Here is a 19,032-nt window from a genome sequence, read left to right as displayed (position 1 = left end):
TCTGATCAGATTATGCGGTTATCCTCCATTTTATGATGAAAACGACTCCAAGCTCTTTCAGCAGATCATGCGAGGGGACTATGAATTCGACTCTCCATACTGGGACGATATCTCAGATTCAGGTAGGGTTTTGAAGACATCCGTCTTTTCAATTATTCCACCATCTTGCAGGAGAGAAAATGTGTATATTACTCATTTTTTGCCACTGAGTTGAAATAGCCCCCACAGTGGTGATGGTGCAATGTTTGTAAAAGAATCCAACGACGCAATGTAATAATCTGAAAGTAATCTGAAAAAGTCTGAAAGTTGGTAATGAGAGTGCGTTTGAAAAGAGTGATGAGTGAAAGTGAATTTCATGGTACATTAATAAGTATCACGCATAAGCGTAAGCATATAATGACCACATATTTTGTTTACATAGCATAGTTCTCCCTATTGAAATTTTCATCAAAGGGGATATTGCGTAGAAGCACCGGTCTATATAAAAGACTAAAGTAATCATGATTCCATTTAGCTTTGAAATGTAATAATGCAGCACTGAACAAGGAAGAATAGTTTAAATGCACATAGGACGATGGGATCAATATTTACACCAGGGTTATTACAAGGAAAATGTAGTATCCGACTTTGTGGGTGATTATTGCTCTATACAAATGAAGGTGGTTTGATGTGCTCTTTCAATTATAGTGCAATACAATACCGCACAATCATGGAGCCGATAAACACTTAACAGATTTTTAACAAAATCCAACATCGCTCCACGCCTGCAATATCCGACTCTGATGGGTTACCATGGTAACGGCATGTAGGCTGGAAATATTGCCAAGTGCATTGCACTCTCTCTCTCTACAGCTTTCTTAATCTCACACACACGTTCTCTCTTACATTCTTTCTCTATTGACACGATTACACAATTATAAAATTGTGAATTGTAGTGTGTGTTCACATCTCACTTCCATATATATTGCTGTCTGTTTTTTTTTCTCTATGTGTACTTTGTTTTACTTTTCCTTTACTGCTTTCTCTTCCTTTATGAAAATATATCCTTTTTCTTCTCCTCCTCTCTCACTTTCTATATATAGCTCACCTTAGTCTCTCCCTCTTTAAAAAACTGTTATCCTTGTCTCTCTCTTTCTCTTCTCCTCTCTGTCACCCCATTTCCCTCTATGCAGTATAACTCTGTTTTTTATGCTGAAGAAATCTGAAATTCAAAGTCACACACAAATGTGTGGGTTTGCTTGTGATATGTGTGGTATAGGAGACTTAATAATAAAACTGTTTGATCACTATCTTCGTGTTCCCAGTGATACATCTTCGAACAGTTCATTCCCACTCTTATGACTATAGCATCTCATACTCCCATTGAAATGTCCGATATACTTCCATTAAATGCAGTGTCAACTTATTAATGATGGAACCAACTTTGACAAGGACACACTTACGCAATTTGAAGGTAAAAGGGATGGATCGATCGAGGGGCAGAGACAGAATGATGAGAGGTTCCAATAGAATATTATCCTCCTCTTCCATGGAAGGCATGCAAGTGGAGTGTAAACATTTAACACTCAACTGCATACATCCATGTCACCAGATTTGAATTTGAATGTTTATCATGATGATTTAAATGTTGGTTACCTCTCCAGCTAGTAGAAGCCTGCCGTTGACTTTCTACATGCATTTTTATGTGATATGATTTCTGTATGAAATACAGACAGATTTAATGATGCAATGAATGTATTGATGGAGCCCAGACATCACTGTTCTTGAATACATTTAGACAGTGATGCTGCATGGGCTCTGCCATTTTATAGGGGTCACTGTCATTGATTGGGAGGGGGGGGGGGTCCTTATACATGGGCGTAAATCTGCAATTGATACCTACTGTTCAGGGGGGATGATCTATTCATTCATCCCCCCCTGAACAATAGGTATTACGTAAGGATTGACGCCCATGTCCTTATATATTGTGGAAAGTGAATGAAACAGGCCACTGGTATAATGTATGTAGGAGGGGCTCCTTTTATTGTCCACATTTGTTTCCTTCTCCCTTTATTTTTGCCCTGGTCTCCCCCCCCCCCTCCCCCACCTCCCCCCCTCCCCCACCACTGCATTCACACAAATTATGTTTGCTGTGTTACTATTAAAATGATGCTAGCAAGGAAATCCTTCATTCACTACACTTTAACAAATGCCCTTATAAATGGCCCCATTTAGGAATATACAATCTGAAGCTGCTTAGCATGATTATTTTGGCTACAGGCCCGGTAAACAAGAAAACAACTGAAAAGTAAGAAAAAAAAATATAATTAGGGAGTGATATTTAGTTTTCATCATCATTTTCATCATCATCGTATCATTTTCAACATCATCATCATCATCATCATCGCCATTATCTTATCATCATCTTCATCATCATCATCATCATCGCCATTATCGTCATCATCACCATTATCGTCGTCGTCATCATCATCATCATCATCATCATCATCATCATCCATCATCAACATCATCATCATCATCATTATCAACACCTCCACCATCAAACTCCCTTCACCTTCATCATCTTGCCTCACAATTAAGTACACACAAGACACATTGCACAGCGATCGCACGTTCCATAAAGCCTGCATGAAATTACATGTAATATAGCTGCATCCTGTTGATTTGATTCCCCTTCAATCATGCGCAAGCAAGAAAACATCATCCCTTCCTTCCTGGCAATGTCTCCATCCGGCTTGACGGACCAAGCGGGTCGATTATCGTCCCCGGTGCTGCAAATCTATGCATTGCTCATTGATAAGTCGGCGTATCGTTTTAGGGTTCACGGGAGAATGAGAACACCGACAAATGGTTATTTTGGGAAAGGAAGAAGTAAAACGTCTTGTTGTGTGAGAGGTTTAATACGGGACGATGCATTTGTCGTTCTCCATTGATTAGGTTATCCATGCAGCATATGCTTGTTGGGTTTAAGGGTAGCTGTGCGTGCATAATGGATACATGTGTATTTATAACTCAGACACATGTACTAGGAAACTTTATTGCAGATTTCTAGAACATAATGATAATAATAACTAAACGTTTTTGGATAGCGCATAATACATCAGCATTATTGCATGTCTATATGCACTTGGGCTTGATGTCTGGAATCAAACTACAACCTTTATTTTCCTCTTTCATCTTGGGTTTAATTAGCATTGAAGATGAACTTGTATTAAAATCGAGTTGAGTTTTACTATCAGGCTATTTGTGGTACTGTATAAACTGTTCTCTAGTTTTTAAATCTGCAAATGTAGTGGATATAATCAACATTAAATTTCAATATTCAAAATTCAAAGAAACAAAGCTGAACTGCATGTAGATGAAGGTACATGCAGAATGTCAAAACCCACTGAGATGTTGATGGTGTTTAATACTAATGCATTAAAAACCAATTTAAAGCATGTTAACCTAAAGAAGAGATGAAGCATGATGACAAAGGATGATAAAAATTGATATCTTACTGCATGACCCACTAATGCTTATTCCATACATCGTTATTAAAGCTCTAACCCCCCAAGGATCGCTGCAACTTTTTCCTGCATTTTTCAGGAGCATATATCAGGCTTTTAGTAATAAGGGAGATGGAACCAGTCCTTAGGGAATAAATTACTTATTCTAAGGGTGCTATCATGATATCATACTCTTCTTCTGTCCATTTTTCAGTGATAGGATTAATAGAGCAATTCAGTTCATGTATTGATCTCAATTGAATTCACAGAAGTACAGAAAAAGAAAAAAGAGATGGTAGTTCGGTGGTAGCTCGGTGGTATGTAACTAGGAGGTCCTAGGTTCAAACCCAAGTTGATGTACATGTATAGATGCCCTTTGATAAGGTGTGAAGTTCGACAGATGGTATTTTTTTCCTTCTATTTCTACTGGTTGCCTGTCAGTAGGAATACATCACCATCATCATCTTCATCGCCATCATCATCACCATCACCATCATCATCATCTCCAACATCATCACCATCACCATCATCATCATCACCATCATCATCATCATCATCACCATCATCACCATCATCATCTTCATCGCCATAATCATCACCATCATCATCACCATCATCATCACCATCATCATCATCTCCAACATCATCACCATCACCATCATCATCATCACCATCATCATCATCCTGATCATAGACTTTCAGAATACAAAAATGGAAGTCGTACTTGCGAGCTTGCACCGAACCCTGTTCAAGCAGTTAGTTTCAGATGAAATACCCTCGAAATGCCAGAACCGAGGACCTGGGAATACGCGGATCATGAAAAAGACTAATGAAGTCTCCAATGAAGGGTGCAATAAATAGCAGTTTGATCTTCATGCCTGACTGGATAGCATGTGGTTCCGTGAGTGTTGTCTCTGCCCCATCGATTCAGCTACGATTCAGTTGCCAATTTGAGGCTGCCTGGAAGATACGAGATGCTATGAACAAGCTGGGAGGATGTGACTGTTGTTGATAGTGGTCATCTTGATTCCTGATGATGGTCATACAAAATGGTGGTGGTTACGATAGTACATTGCCATGCTTCTAGGAATCTAACTTTAACTTTTCACCTTTATCTCCTCACTATATTGATCTTGCGGTCTCTATATCTCTCTCTCTCTCTCTCTCTCTTCCCACTTTCTTCACTTTCTTCTCTCTCTTTGTCCCTTCCTCCCTCCCTCTTTTTTGTTTCTATATCACCCACTTATTCTCATATGATATCTCATCTTCGGTTGAACTCCCACTTATGTCTCTCCCCATCTCTTTTTTGTGTGTCTTTCTCTCTCTCTCTCTCTCTCTCTCTCTCTCTCTCTCTCTCTCTCTCTCTTTCTCTTTAAAAAAAAACTTTGATTTTTATCTGATTTTATCTCTATGCCCCCCTAAAAACTGCCCTCTCCTTGTGTTCTTCCTTTCCCTGTGATCTTCCTCTCCTGTGATCAAATGATGAGTACTGGTAGATCAAACATCAGGGCCTTGAGTATATATCATGTGCTCAATTTATGCTGCTCTTCAAGAGGTTTCATCAGATCTTGCATGAGGATGCCCTGAATTTTTCGTTACTAAGGACGAAGTAAACCTGTCAGATTAGGGTATGGATTGCAATGATGTTCTTGATTTGTGGCTGAAGTGATATCCCTAACCGCTTCAAATGTGTTGATGAGTTATGAACAGGGATTTTTACGACTCCCTTTTAGGAAAAAAACACAGAGCATTGATCTAAAAATGTCTCATCCGCATTTTAGATTGCATGAATTCAAGGATAGAGTTTCTAGAAGGCCATATTAAATTTCCATGTAGTGTTGCATTTCAAATTGGTTTAAAATTTTCCAGAATTTGTACAAATATGTTTCCTGCAAAAGAGCCATGTTGGCTCTCGGTATCTTCTGGGAGAAAGCTAGATTTTGAAAGTGGCTTCATCTGAAAGGGAATGATGACTTTCCCCAAATTAAAATGAAGATCCTTCAGGTACTTTATTAAGTAACTAAAAACAGATTCTCAACAAAATGGCAATACATGATCCATTATGAGGCTGAATGTGTTTGAAAACACTGATACCTGGTTCCTATAAAATATCATTCCCTTGAACTGAAGGCATATATATATTGTGAGGAAAATTTAGTGCCTACATGTTCAACAAACCTAGGACGTATTGACGAATAGAAGTGAAGTTGATGAAAATCAGTGAAGGGGCCAGTCTTAGATAGAAGAAGTAATGTGCTGCCACATTGCTAGGAATCTATTGTACATCATTTGAGGCCTGAAAGGATCCTCAATTAGTTTTGTTTTTAAAGGAAAATACAATGTGTGTATGTATGTAGTCTCCAAGGTTGGCACAAGGTATGTAAATTTGGAACCCTTGGCTCATAGAGGCGAAATACAGTTGCCCCTAATGTTCTCTAAAGTTGATACCTTCATTGTATAAGCACACTGGAGGCAGTGTTCATAGCAAAATGAGGCAACACAGTGGATTTTGGCTGAATGTTATTACAGGAAATATGTATCACATGCCTCTGAATTGGCACAAGGTATGCAAATTTGGAATCCTTGGCTTATAGAGGCCTGAGGTTGCATCACTGCCTTCATATGGAATAAAGTCGATATCTTGTTTGTGTATACACTCCAGAGGCAACATTGATAGCAAGAGGAGGCAACACAGTGGTTTGTGGCATGAGGTTGAATATGAAATATCCAAATTAGTATAGGGTATGCGAGTATGAATGTTGTTGCATGAAATTCATGTGCTTGAATCGCCCTCATATGGAATAAATTTGATACCTTGATTGTGTATAAAGCACCCCAGAAGCAGCGCAGTAGTTTGAGGAGTGAAGAAATATTTATCAAATTATCTAAATTGGCATGATACATGCAATCCTGAAACGTTGTAGCATGTAGTCAGGGGCAAAAGGCATGTGGTTGAAGTTGGTCTTCATATTGAATAAAGTTGATACCTTGAATGTGTAAGCACTCCAGAGGCAACGTTGAGAGCAAGTCGAGGGAGCCCCATGACCTTTCTAACTTATAAATGAGCAAGGTAAGAGACACTCCCCGTACATTTCCACTCGGGTATCGAAGCGATACATCAACTCAATTTGATTGGGATCAGTATACAGGAGACCTGGGAGCGTTTGACTTGCGAACATTCCTTTTAAAAAAATAGTAACAAAATTCATGACCCAAGGTGCATTATTCCTATAAAATTGGGTTTATTAGATTTGTAGAAGCTTATTATACATGGAAAGTAATCATTAGTTTTGATGATGATCAAATATATTGTATTTCAAGGAATTCATTGGGACAAAAAGAAATTGGCTGCACACAAAAATAGCCCTTTCATATACCTATTGGTTTGTGTGTTATACAGAAACATACATGTCTTTATTATTATTTTGCAGCAGCATATTTAAAAGTCTTTTGCATCAACCCATATGAAAAGGCTATCTGGGGTACACTCAGTATAAAAAAATGGACACTATTTATTATTAAGATTTTCAAATAAATACTTGATATAAACTTAACTTTTCTATATAACAAAAATAAAAAGATAAATTAAAACTTTTTGATAAGCAATTTGAATCAAACCATTTACACTAGAGTGAGCATAGCCATTTAATAATAATAAATGAGTCTCCGAAAAAAATTGCCAAAAAGGGTCATCTGGCCATTCAAATGTTAATGAGCATTTCCATCGTGTAGAGTCATATTTAAACTTAGAGCCTGGGCATCTTGACAATGCTTGTCAAAACCCATGCAGTCCTGAGACTACAGTTGACTTCCAAAGCTCTAGTTATCCTTCTCATTGTGTTTTTATTATTTGTTTTCATTGGTGAACAAGATTAGAGATTCACATGTTAAGTTACGTTTGAATGACTACTTGCTCTTTTTTGTGCAATTTCTGAATCAGACCTTCTAACAATTACGTGAATGTGCCCAGCCGGCGACGGCGACGGCGTCAACATCAAAAACTTAACCTAAGGTTAAGTTTTTGAATTTTTGGTATAATTTTTAAAGTATAAGTTCTTAGTCAATGAAACTTTGACTATAGGGTAATCAAGTATCCCCAATCATGTGAGTAGAATTTCAGATCACAAAGTCAAGGTCAAAGGTCATTTCAGGTCAACAGACTTGGACTATGTTGTAGCATCATCATTGAAAACTTAACCTAAGGTTAAGTTTTTGAATTTTTGATATAATTTTGAAAGTATAAGTTCTTAGTCAATGAAACTTGGACTATAGGGTTATCAAGTCTCCCCAATCATGTGAGTAGAATTTCAGGTCACTAAGTTAAGGTCAAAGGCCATTTAAGGTCAACAAACTTAGACTTTGTTGTGGCATCAACATTAAGATTTTCAAAATGCTTCTTCTTCGTTATTTTTCAACCGATTTTGATTCTGATTGTTTCATATGATAGGGCTAGGAGGGAATTTAAAATTTCTACACAGAATCGTGAAATTCATTATCTATGCTAATTTATGCAAATTTATTCAAAATCACAAAAAAGGCTTCTTCTTCATTTCTCGACCGATTTTGATTTGGTTCGCTTTATATCGTAGAGCTAACTTTGGTACACTAAACTTCTACACATAATTTTGAAATTGTCCTCCATTAATTAATTATGGTAATTTATGCAAATTTATTCCAAAAATAACAAAAATTGCTTCTTTTCCCTCATTTCTTGACCGATTTTGCCTTATCTGGTAGAGCTAAATTTGGAACAATAAACTTCTACACAGAATTGTGAGATTTTGCTCCATTGATTATTTATGGTACTTTATGCAAATGAAATGAAATTATGTCCCTTCCAGGGCATCAAATTTCTATTTTTTGACCAGTTCAAAAGTGTACCACATAAAATTTACGATATTTGTTGTTGTGAGATGCGGATGAGCGCTTCGTCATCGACGTTCTGGTTTATCATATTGAATTGCGTTATGCAGGCGAGACCGCCGAGAGCGTTTCCCTTGTTTGTTAAAGCTGAGTGTATTACATAATCAGGACAGGATTTCTGTATACAATGCAATAGGATACATTCAAGTTGCCTTTGACTCTATTTTAAAAAAAGTTTTTGTGATCATGTTCCTCCTTTCCTCTATCAGAGAAAGAAGGAGGGTGGATTGTCACCTGGGTAGTTTTGCACCAGTATGATTGAGGTACTCCCTGACCTTTCCAGCAATTTAAGGATAGTGGGAAGGGGTGCTAGGTGACAGATGTATCGCTTTCTGTTTTTGTCTCGATGCTAACATCTGTAATTCGGGGTTATGTCATCAGTCTGGTACGGAAGATATGCTGGGAGAGATGGATAGAGGGAAGGGTTGAATCATAGGAGGGAGAAAGCCAGTGAGAGAGAGAGAGGGGGGGGGGGTAAAGAGAGAGGGAGAGACAGAGAGAATGGCAAAGAGAGAGAGAAGGGGTGTAACATTTAGTAGGAAAGAGGAAAAGGGGAGAGACCTGTGCAGGGAGAACATGGAGGAGGGTGAGGAAATGCAAATAAGGGTAAGGAAGTGAGAGAGCGAGAGAGAGACCAAGAGGGACAGAGAGATACAGAGACAGAGACAGACAGAGATAGACAGAGACAGACAGAGAAGAGAGAGAGAAAGAAAGAAAGATAGAGGTGAAATATAGGATAGGGAATGAGGGAAATTCATAGAACAGAGATGTAGGAAGAGGTAGAGTGGTAGAACTTGAAGTGGAGATAAATCGAAAAAAGGAAATTAAAATACTTTGAGTGAATTTCACAGTGACAAAAATACATGAGGGCTCGAGGCAAAATCGCCCCCGAAATGCCCAAAACAGCCCCCGAAAATAATATAAAGAGCCCCGTAAATTTGCATAGAGTTCAATGCAAAACATTATTATTATTACATGTTAATTTCATGAAGGCAAGCTTGAAAAGTAGCCCTCCAAACATAGTTTCTTTTCTTTTCTTTTCTCCCTGATATCGAGAGCTGCAGAAAGTTGGTTTTCATACAAATGCAATGTAATCTACTGAAGATGTGAAAATACCATTAAGAAATACCATTAATACAAAATATAAAAGAGATGCAGATAATTCAACAAAGGAAAAGGTCAAGGGGTCGACCCCTACTGAGGCTACATCGCCAGTATGAAGGGTCCTTGATTCTTGTGATGGGGAGTTGCCCCCTCTCCTCATGATTTTGTGTTGTTGATGAAGTGTATACTTTTGGACCTACATGCATTTAGGGTATTAATGCATTCGCCCCTTCCACCTCCTTATGAAGGTGGGTCAATATTTCTGTCAATAAGTCATATCGTTAATCACCAACATCACAGCTTACACCAGAGGATCACAATCCCCCTGTACAACAAACACAACATTCTTTCAAGCATCACCGCATACCCCCACAAAGCATCTGGCAATTAGTTCTGCAAAACTCAACAAGGTTTTTAATCTGTTTGCCAACCTTTTCCTCTTTTTTTCTTCCCTCTGTTTACAGCTAAGGATTTCATCAGGCATTTAATGGACGTGGATCCAAACAGCAGGTATACGTGTGAAGAGTCCATCGCTCATCCCTGGTGAGTATTCTCCAAGACATCGTCTCTTGTCTCTCGTCGTGGGTTTTCAGTAATTAGTTAAAGCCTTGTTTAAACACGATTTTTATAAACTGCAATTAATATACAAACTACAGCCATAGATAAAGAACCCACTACAGGAAAGTATTGTGCATGAGAGTAATAGACCTCAAGAATCTTATGAAACACATTATTCATAAGGCTATACTTGTATACACAGAGCCTGACAATTACCTGATTCAAACCAGTTTCCTGATTTTGGAGGGATTTTTCCCCAATTTTCTTACTTAAAAGGGGGAAATGTTGTTAAATGCCACCCCCTCCCCCCCCCCCCCCAAAAAAAAAACCTTGTTTGTTTTTTCTCAAGGGGGGGGGGGGTGGTTGAGGAATTTAAAAAAAAATTGTGCTCACTATCACCCCTGATACACAGATATTTTTCAACCCATGTGCCATTCATTTAACCATACCATAAATTAATATTCTATTTTTGTAGTCACTTTTTTAAAGAGGCAATAATTTAAGTTATTTCAGATTGATATGGATTCATCCTGCAGAATACTCTAGATCAAACATATTGGTAGTAGTAGAAGTAGCCATCACTGTAGCCTACCATCCGTAGTAGATGTGGAAGTACTAGTTTTCAGAAATAATTCATATAATTATCGTCTGTTTGGAGCCAGATTGGTGTTAACTCATATATTTAAAAAGAAAGTTTAAGCCCTTCTGTCTCTTATCAAAAGAGATATACCGGTAAAGATCTCACTGTTATTCTAGTCCTGAGTCATATGTATGGTGTCTTTTAATAGTAGCCCCTGGAGGCAAATTAGTCCACCATTTAAATGCATTTTCTTTTCTTACCGAAGGAAGGGAGGTCAATTCAAACGTGTTCGCATCCATTCTTTTTCTCTAAATTGAATAAAATAGATCTGTACTTGATATGATTCATATACGTGGTGAATCAATTTGGTTACTTTGTTATTAAGTTCTGCAACCTTATTTGATTATAGTCGATAGGCATTACTCATGCTCTTTAATTCGTAGTAAACGTATCCTCTGCCGAGAGCTGGAAGGGTATTCACTCTAATTTAAATGTTATAAATTATGGCTCTCATCAAATAATATGTAGTATTTGTGTCCAATTTTTTGCTTTGTGAGATGTTATTTATTTAATGCATTTTTTAAAAAAATGTAGGAATAAAAAGTTTGAATTCTTCAAACTAGAATTTTGTAGTGTTAAAATTACAATTCACATTTTCCCTTCTAACTTTATGTAACTTTTATACAATCCCATGATATATTGCAAGAAAATTTGTAACAGTGAATTAGTGATAGACTTAAGAGAAATATGTAAGTTTGTCTATTTTTGAAGGAGGAAAATGTTGAACCTTGTGCCACCTGTTCATGAAGCAATTCCCTGATGGGTTAATGTAAAACAGAAGGGTATATCTGGGAAGTTTGGGTGTAGTCATGTTACAGTGAAAGATAGATTATCCATGTTTTCGATTTGAAGAGAAAGCTTTTCAGATATCCTTTGGTGAGATCTTGTGAGAGCTTAGGTTAGAGATTGGATTGACGATTGGGGGTCATGTGGGTTAGTCTAGGATTCTGTAGAAAGGAAGAGGGCACACTTTGAAGAAAAATCTCTCGACATGAAAAAGAAAGAGTTATCACATTTGCAGGTGCAAATTTACTCCAGAAAATTTCTGACAAGCAAAATAGGACCTTGACAAGTATGACATGTGGACTCGGTAGATGATCAAATTTTGGGAAAACTTATGATATGCCAGATTAGGTCTTAAAAGAAGAGGGGTGGACACGAGCCGGTTGTGCCCCCAACCCCCCCCCCCCCCCGCCTCAATCCACCACTGACTGGTCCCATCTCCAATGATGATGGATTAGGATGAAGTCATCTGCTGAGATGCAGAAGGACGTTAACTCATATACCTCAATAAAGGCTTAACGTCCTTCTGGCTCTCAACGGATGAAGTGATTGGAGAGAGAAGGCAGTGCAGAGGTGTCACCTGGCTCCCTCATTAGATTAACGGCGTTAACGGACAGGATTCGCTCATGCCCGCCATAATGTGCCACTTCCGAAAGTGGGCAAACGTATACACCATCCTCTTCTACTCCAATGACAGTATAAGTGAGGGAGCACATATCCCCCCTTTCAGACTACCTATATTTAATGTACAGCTTTACGATAAGGAATTACCTTTACTTCTAGTCTGAATGACATAAAAGGGAACATCATGAACAAAATGTTGTATAACAAAAATGCACAATAGAGCATCGTTTTGAACAATAACTTGATGGAGAGTCAGGGTCGCATTCTAGTCTGAGCATCGTTAAAAAATGTATAACTTTGAGGAGCTCATCGTGAGCATGTACTTATGATTAATTGGCCTGCTGTCATGACAACCGACTTTTTCAAAACTAGTTCATTTATATGATGTTCTTATTCAGTCTGTACACCCCTTTCACTTTACAATGATTCTTGTCTATAGAGACCGCCCAAGGGAAACACAAAAAGTGATTTTTGTAGACAGGTCCCTTTAGTACATGTTTCAATGAGAAACTATTTTCAAGGGAAACAAAAAATTGGGTCTTTGTAGACAGGTGGTCACTAAAGCAGGTTTCACTGTACTATAGCTTTTAAAATTTTTCCTTGAGTCTGAATTAACAGGCCATGAGTCTGCCGTTAGATTTGTCTCTCGTGGGTTGTGACAGGAGGAAATTCAGCTTCAGATGCACTGTCCCATGCACTTTTCCACACCTTTTAGATTAATTGGGCATTACTGCGAACAGTGCTCACACCTGATTTTGGTGTTGGCTTTATATTTATAACCAATGTCACCCAAGGTCTTTCACCTTTACGAAGAATTTTACAGACAGACCGTGTCATTTCCTAGAATTGCTTTTGCTTCTGCTTCTAACTTCAGTTTTTAATTTGGTATTTAAAAAAAGAAGCTGCAGGTGTGAGGAAGAACTTGTGAGAAAACCCAGCTTGTATTTCTGGAACCTGAAAACAAAGTGCCATTAACTCATTGACCTTTAAAGACCCTCTGCACTACTTGTAGCTACTTGCGCCCTCTATATAGAAAACAATGCCTAATCGGTGCCTGTTGGTCCCCCATGATCCCCTTTTTCTTATGCTAATTGAGAGCTGATTTGATGATATAACCACCTGTCAGTGACCACGCTGGGTGGTCTAATCCCTCCTGGCCAAACTAGTACAGACAGGCTTTAATACCTAACAGCTCTTCAAAAGTCCATCATGTAATCTTTGCCATCTACACCGTATATCTTAGATTGGACTAGAATTCACAATGCATGTACCTATATCTGTTTCATGATGACAGAATGAGATGACACTTGAGACAAAATTCTTGGCCAGGATTTGTACTCAGAAGGGGTTAAGAAGAAATATTTCAAATGTCAGAATTCAATCAAATGAATCTCTATTTTTTTTAGAAAATAGCTGTAAAAAAATAATCTTAAAAATGCATCGTGAATAAGAATCAAGATATACATTGTTTTTATTCAAACAGCAAACTAGATAAAAGCTCATAATTTGCTTCATTGTAGAATTTTTGTGTGCACATAGCTGATTGATTAAGTACAGACCATGACATGGTATGACATGGTATGGGGCACCAAATAAAAAGAAAACTGCTGTATTTTGGGGTTCTTGGGGCCATGAACAGACTTTAAAAAGCTTGTTGATACCAGCATTATAGTTGCATATTAGTCAAATCATTTTTTGGAGTTTTGCAGTGCTGAATTATTTGATGCTCCGTTGTATTCCTTTTCACCGATTGTCATTGAAGCATGTAGCTGAGTTATCCCTTTAACATTTAGATGAAGGATGGAACATTGAAGAGAGTCACCTCCGTTTTGAAAACCAGTGCATTGAACCGAGCTTAATCAAAACATTCATTGTAGATGCTCCAATTGTTTCCCCCTCCATCCGGTCATTAGGACATGAGGGACCACTGCTCTCAAACCTAGAAAATGTCTTTTTGTTATTGGACATTTCTTCTTTATTTATATTGACCTGTTTTGTGTGTGGATTTGGCTCACTTGGCAAGCAGTGACCTGATTATTTTGGCCCCATGAAATGTGTCCCAAGTCAGTCAGTCACTCAATAGTGTCTGACAGTGAAGTTTAGAAAGTAAACAGTTTTTTTTCCTTGCATAATTTGAATACTAGGACACTGCTAATGTTTAAATTTCATAAATGGGACATACGTGACAAATTCATAAGTGCTGCAAAGTTCTACAGAATTCAATATTGGCTGCAAAAGGGATACACCACCTTTAATGTGGTTCCCAATATTATGTATATATCTTTTAACCCATTGAAAACTGGAATCAGGTGGTCCCACTGTTGAGTGTATGCAAATGAGAGAATTCAGTACAGAATTCAAGTTCTCTTGAAATCCGTTATCAGGGCCCCATTTCACAAAACTTGTCATCAGTGACAAATGACAGTTTTCATTATAAGGTAGTGAAATCCTTGCTTCTGATTGGTTATCAGCAGATTTGTCATTGATTTTTGACATTTGTCATTGAAAAAAGGCTTCATGAAATGGGTCCCTGGACTTGATTTTAGCTTTGATATCCAAAACCAGGCAGATTCTTGACTACTCAACACCCCTCTCCGAGAAACAGGTCGAAGTTGATAACTGGTCTGGGCCAGGAAATGCGCTGTAAAAATGAAGTGCATCATCCCTTTTTAAGGACCATAAACTTGATTATATGAGTTTGTTGGAAGAAAATGCTGTCTTTCTAGCTTGTTTTACCTCTCTTTTCTTTCTTTAATCTTTCATTCTGTCTGCTTCTCTCTCTTTCTTATTGTCAACTCATCTTTAAATTTTCCCTCTTTTTTTTCCTGCACATCAGTATCCTCCTCCCCTCTCCCATCTCTCTCTCTCTCTCTCTCTCTCTGACTCTCTCTCTCTCTTATATTGTTATTTCAGTCTATCCTATTTAACTTCTCTCTTCTTTCTTTCACTTTGTTATGTCTATCCCCTGCTGCTTCCTGATTTTACCTCGCCCTTCTCTTAACCTTTCTTACCTGAAGGCTCTCAATTTTATTTTTATATGTCCACCCACCTGCCTCATAAACATCCTAGTCTTTTAGCATAAGAAGTGTCCAATCCTGTTTTCAAGATCAAATATCCTGTTTCATGTCTCCCTTTAGCCCCCTCGCCCCCTCACCCTCACACATCCTGCTCTCTCAGAAGATTGGCTTGATCAATCTACTGTATGTGGTATAGATTATACTGATGGGCATTTGAAGAGCTTTTAGGCATTAACGGTACCTCGTTTTCAGGTCCCAGAAATACAGGCAGGTTTTTCTCACAAGTTTTTCCTCTCACCTGGAGATTTTTTCTCTTTCTCTCTCTCTCTCTCTTTCTCTCTCTCTCTCTCTCTCTTTCTCTCTATCTCTCTTTCTCTCACTCACCTTTTCTCACTCCATTTTTCTTTCTTTGTTTCTTCTTGTCTATTGTTCTTTCTCTCTCTCTGTCTCTCTCTCTCTAGTCTCTACCTGTTCAACTTGATCTATCTCTCTCTTTCATAATAATAATAATAATAATAGTGGGTTCTAAAGCGCTCATGTCAGTCAGATTTGACACTCCTTGCACTCCACAATTATTAATCCGGCTTAAGCATGGCTGCCATAATGGTGCTCTAGCATTTCAAGGAATTCATTCATGTCGGGTACCCATTTACCTCACCTCGGTAGAGTGTGGCAAATGTAGATTAATGTCTTGCTAAAGGACATTAGTGCCACGGAAGACAACGGCCATGGTGACGTATCCACGAGATCACATCACCTCCACATATACTCTCTCTTTCTATTTCTGTATTCAAATCTAATATTGTAGGATTGTATTTTTGTAGTTTCTTTTAATTCAATTGTCTTCATATTCATGCAAGAGCAGAACTTCTTGGCGGTGTCTGTTTCTTTCATGATCACCGTTTTTCCTCTCTCTCTCTCTCTCTCTCTCTCTCTCTCCCTCCCTCTCTCTCTCTCTCTCTCTCTCTCTCTCTCTCTCCCTCCCTCTCTATCCATCTTTCTCTCTCTTCCTCCCTCTCTTTCTCTCTCTCTCTCTCTCTCTCTCTCTCTCTCTTTGTGCAACGAAATTCACAATCAATAGATTTCTAGGTGATTAGACAGGTACTTCTAATTTATCTAAATGATTTGGGTTTCATACATGAATTTCCGGAAGGGATAGTGTAATCCTCCTTCTCTTTTCATCTTCCTTTTTACATTTCACTTTCTGAGTAAATGCCTAAAGATGTGGGGTTCGTGTTGCATTAAGAAGAAACATCGGCGTGGGAAATAGGGTGATGAGTAGACTTTGTTCTAGAGGCAAAATTTCACAATTGTATTTAGAAACAAATCAACAGACTGATTAAGGATTGGACAGGGGGAAAGAGAAGTAATTGAGGGTAATAAGTGGGTCACTAGTTGTGGGGGTACAGGTGGAATCGATGATGGGGGAGGGGAGAAGGGTATTACCTTGCTGCAAATGTATGATGTATCTTATATATATTATCTTTATTCAAAAAAATAACTTGACCTTTGTTTTTTAAATGTAGCAGGGATGGGGGTAGGGGAACCAGAGAGAAAGGGTCACTTCAAATTCAGATGGAGGAAGGGGAAGGGGGGGGGGACAGTTTACTAACATGTTGCAATTTTCAGCTGTATCTTGTATACTAGTAGATCCACTTGTCTAAGTTTTGCCTCGGTCGTATTGCTTTCATCCTCCTCCTGTGCCGCTTGGGACAACCTCAAATGCATAGAAACCTATCGCCTTGGGCATTTCCGCTACATAATGTTGTTAATAACGACCTGATAATTTCAGAGCACTGCTTGGCTTAACACTTGATAGTGAAGCCTTTTCCTGTAGTCATAGCCCATGAAGGATTCTTGCAGTTTTTGCAAGTGTAAGTTTGTAACTCACAATGGGGAAGAATGTGTTTGTGATGTTTTGGGGTGTTTTTGCCGCACAAGCATTGACAAAACTCGCAAATCAATTTTGAGTCTTCCTCCTTTCTTATTTTATGAAGAAAATAATTCAAACGTCAAGTCGTAAAGTCAGTTTAGGTAGATACATCCATCTACACTAAAAGATGAACTTTGAGAATTATTAAAGTAAGATAGGTGTACTCCAATCATCTACTACAACTCACATTTAAACATTTTGACTCTATGTATTTATTAGATCATAGATGTATCCTTGATTTTAAAAGGGGGGATGCTAAATGCATCCATCCACGTACACATAAAGGTGCATAGAAATGTTGATGTAATAACATACCAAAACTTGCTGTAAGCACGACCATGTAATACCAATAAATGTATACCGGTATTCTAGGCCAGCCTCCAGAAAATTGACCTAGAAATTAATATGCTTGGTGATAGGAGAACCAGGGAAACAGCACTTAATACACAACCTCTGATGCAGGCCTTTACTGGTCACTTCTTGAGCTATGGTACCTATAGCATCTAATGTATTTTTAAGATGCAACTAAAGTGTGGCTTTTTAAAGGCAATATGCCATTTCTCATTTGGACATCATTCTTTGTAATATATTGAAATTATCTTTCAATCTTTCTTACTGAATATATTTATGATTCAATAGAATTCAATAACTAAATGATCAACAGCAACAAAAAGCAGAGATTTTATAATGACTTTGTTAGAACCACTTGTTCAAAGGATGGCAATTGTTTGTGTCGACTGCTGATAAAATGTCCAGCATCTTGGACCAAAAAGCAACCAATCTTGACAGTTTGATGTTAATTGATCTTCTCTCTATTACATGGTATCGTGTGCTATTTAGCAACAAAGCTTGTTTTAATTAAGCAGCAGTGTAGTCACTCATTCTCCCTTCCGTTCCTCTGTGGGTTGAGTCAATATAATCGTTCGGTGGACATCATTCAGCAGACTGCACACAGAAAACAGGCTCCATTATCATCATATTCTAGATTTGGTATTTAGTCTTTTGTTTCAGACATTGTCTTGATAAAAGTGCAAAATGAGTAGGAGTAATTTTGCTAATCCATTTTGTTGAGCCCGGCGTACACTACATGATCTGACTATGATCAGACCTCGAAAGACTTTGCCATAGTATTATATATGAGCATTAAAAATTGTACAATCTTAATCAATGAGGATCTGAATATATGTGGTTGATAAAATCTAAATTTTAAGGGATTCATGCTTCCTTGGAGGAGGAAAAGCTAAATCAGCTCAGAATCATAGTGACGTCAGACCAGTAGTATGATTGTCTACGATTTGAAGCCGATTCAGCTTTTATTCTGACTAGAAGAGTTCAATGCACTAAAATTCTGGTTATTAGTATTCTTATCATTATTTAAAATCTAAATCAGAAACATGATGTTTGTTTAGATTCCCATATCTGATGTAATTACAATTTCTTCGAAAATCCTATCGCAGGAGGATCGTACAGTGCGCTAGACATTATGGTAAAACACTCATTACTTGTGGTATAACATGTGTTTGCATAGTGTTTAGTCTGCATCATCATTACCCACTGCGATATACCCCACTCTTTATAATTAGCAGCAAACACTTAATGGCACACCGCTATATCCCTGATTAATCGCTGCTTATTAACCCACACTTTCCCCTCAACCCAGAGGGAGCCAGGAGACAGAAGGCCTGCCTTCATCAGCCCAAGATTGCCAAATATCCCGCTATTTGAACTATCCTGATCGCAAATTATCCAGTTAATCCGTCCACATCAGCCTGAAGTTGCAATTGCAGGATATTTGGTTGAGATAATCATCCAAAGATATATTGGGCTAGTTTGCAAAATATTCCGCTATAATTGTCCGGTGCGTCTTCACCAGCCTGAAAACTTGCACTATTCGCACACGCTGAGCACAATATCTCGAGCTAATTTCTCGAGCTGATGAAGATGAGATTTGTAACTTCCGGA

The 19,032-nt window shown here is 38.1% G+C and overlaps 1 protein-coding gene across 2 annotated transcripts in view; it reads left to right on the top strand.

Moving 5' to 3' along the window:
* The window catches only part of LOC582789 (calcium/calmodulin-dependent protein kinase type 1D), a 119,609-nt gene that overhangs the window by 94,354 nt on the left and 6,223 nt on the right, over positions 1-19,032 (top strand). For both annotated transcript variants that reach the window (XM_011669719.2, XM_030972876.1), the window contains 2 exons: positions 10-122; positions 9,980-10,058. In XM_011669719.2, coding sequence (XP_011668021.2) covers positions 10-122; positions 9,980-10,058 — 192 coding nt within the window. The remainder of the gene's footprint in view (positions 1-9; positions 123-9,979; positions 10,059-19,032) is intronic.

The sequence above is a fragment of the Strongylocentrotus purpuratus genome, unplaced genomic scaffold, assembly GCF_000002235.5.
Source record: "Strongylocentrotus purpuratus isolate Spur 01 unplaced genomic scaffold, Spur_5.0 spur5_scaffold_6, whole genome shotgun sequence".
Taxonomy (NCBI): Eukaryota; Metazoa; Echinodermata; class Echinoidea; order Camarodonta; family Strongylocentrotidae; genus Strongylocentrotus; species Strongylocentrotus purpuratus.
The sequence above is the reverse complement of the archived record's forward strand: the minus strand, read 5'-3'. Positions and strand labels throughout refer to the sequence as shown.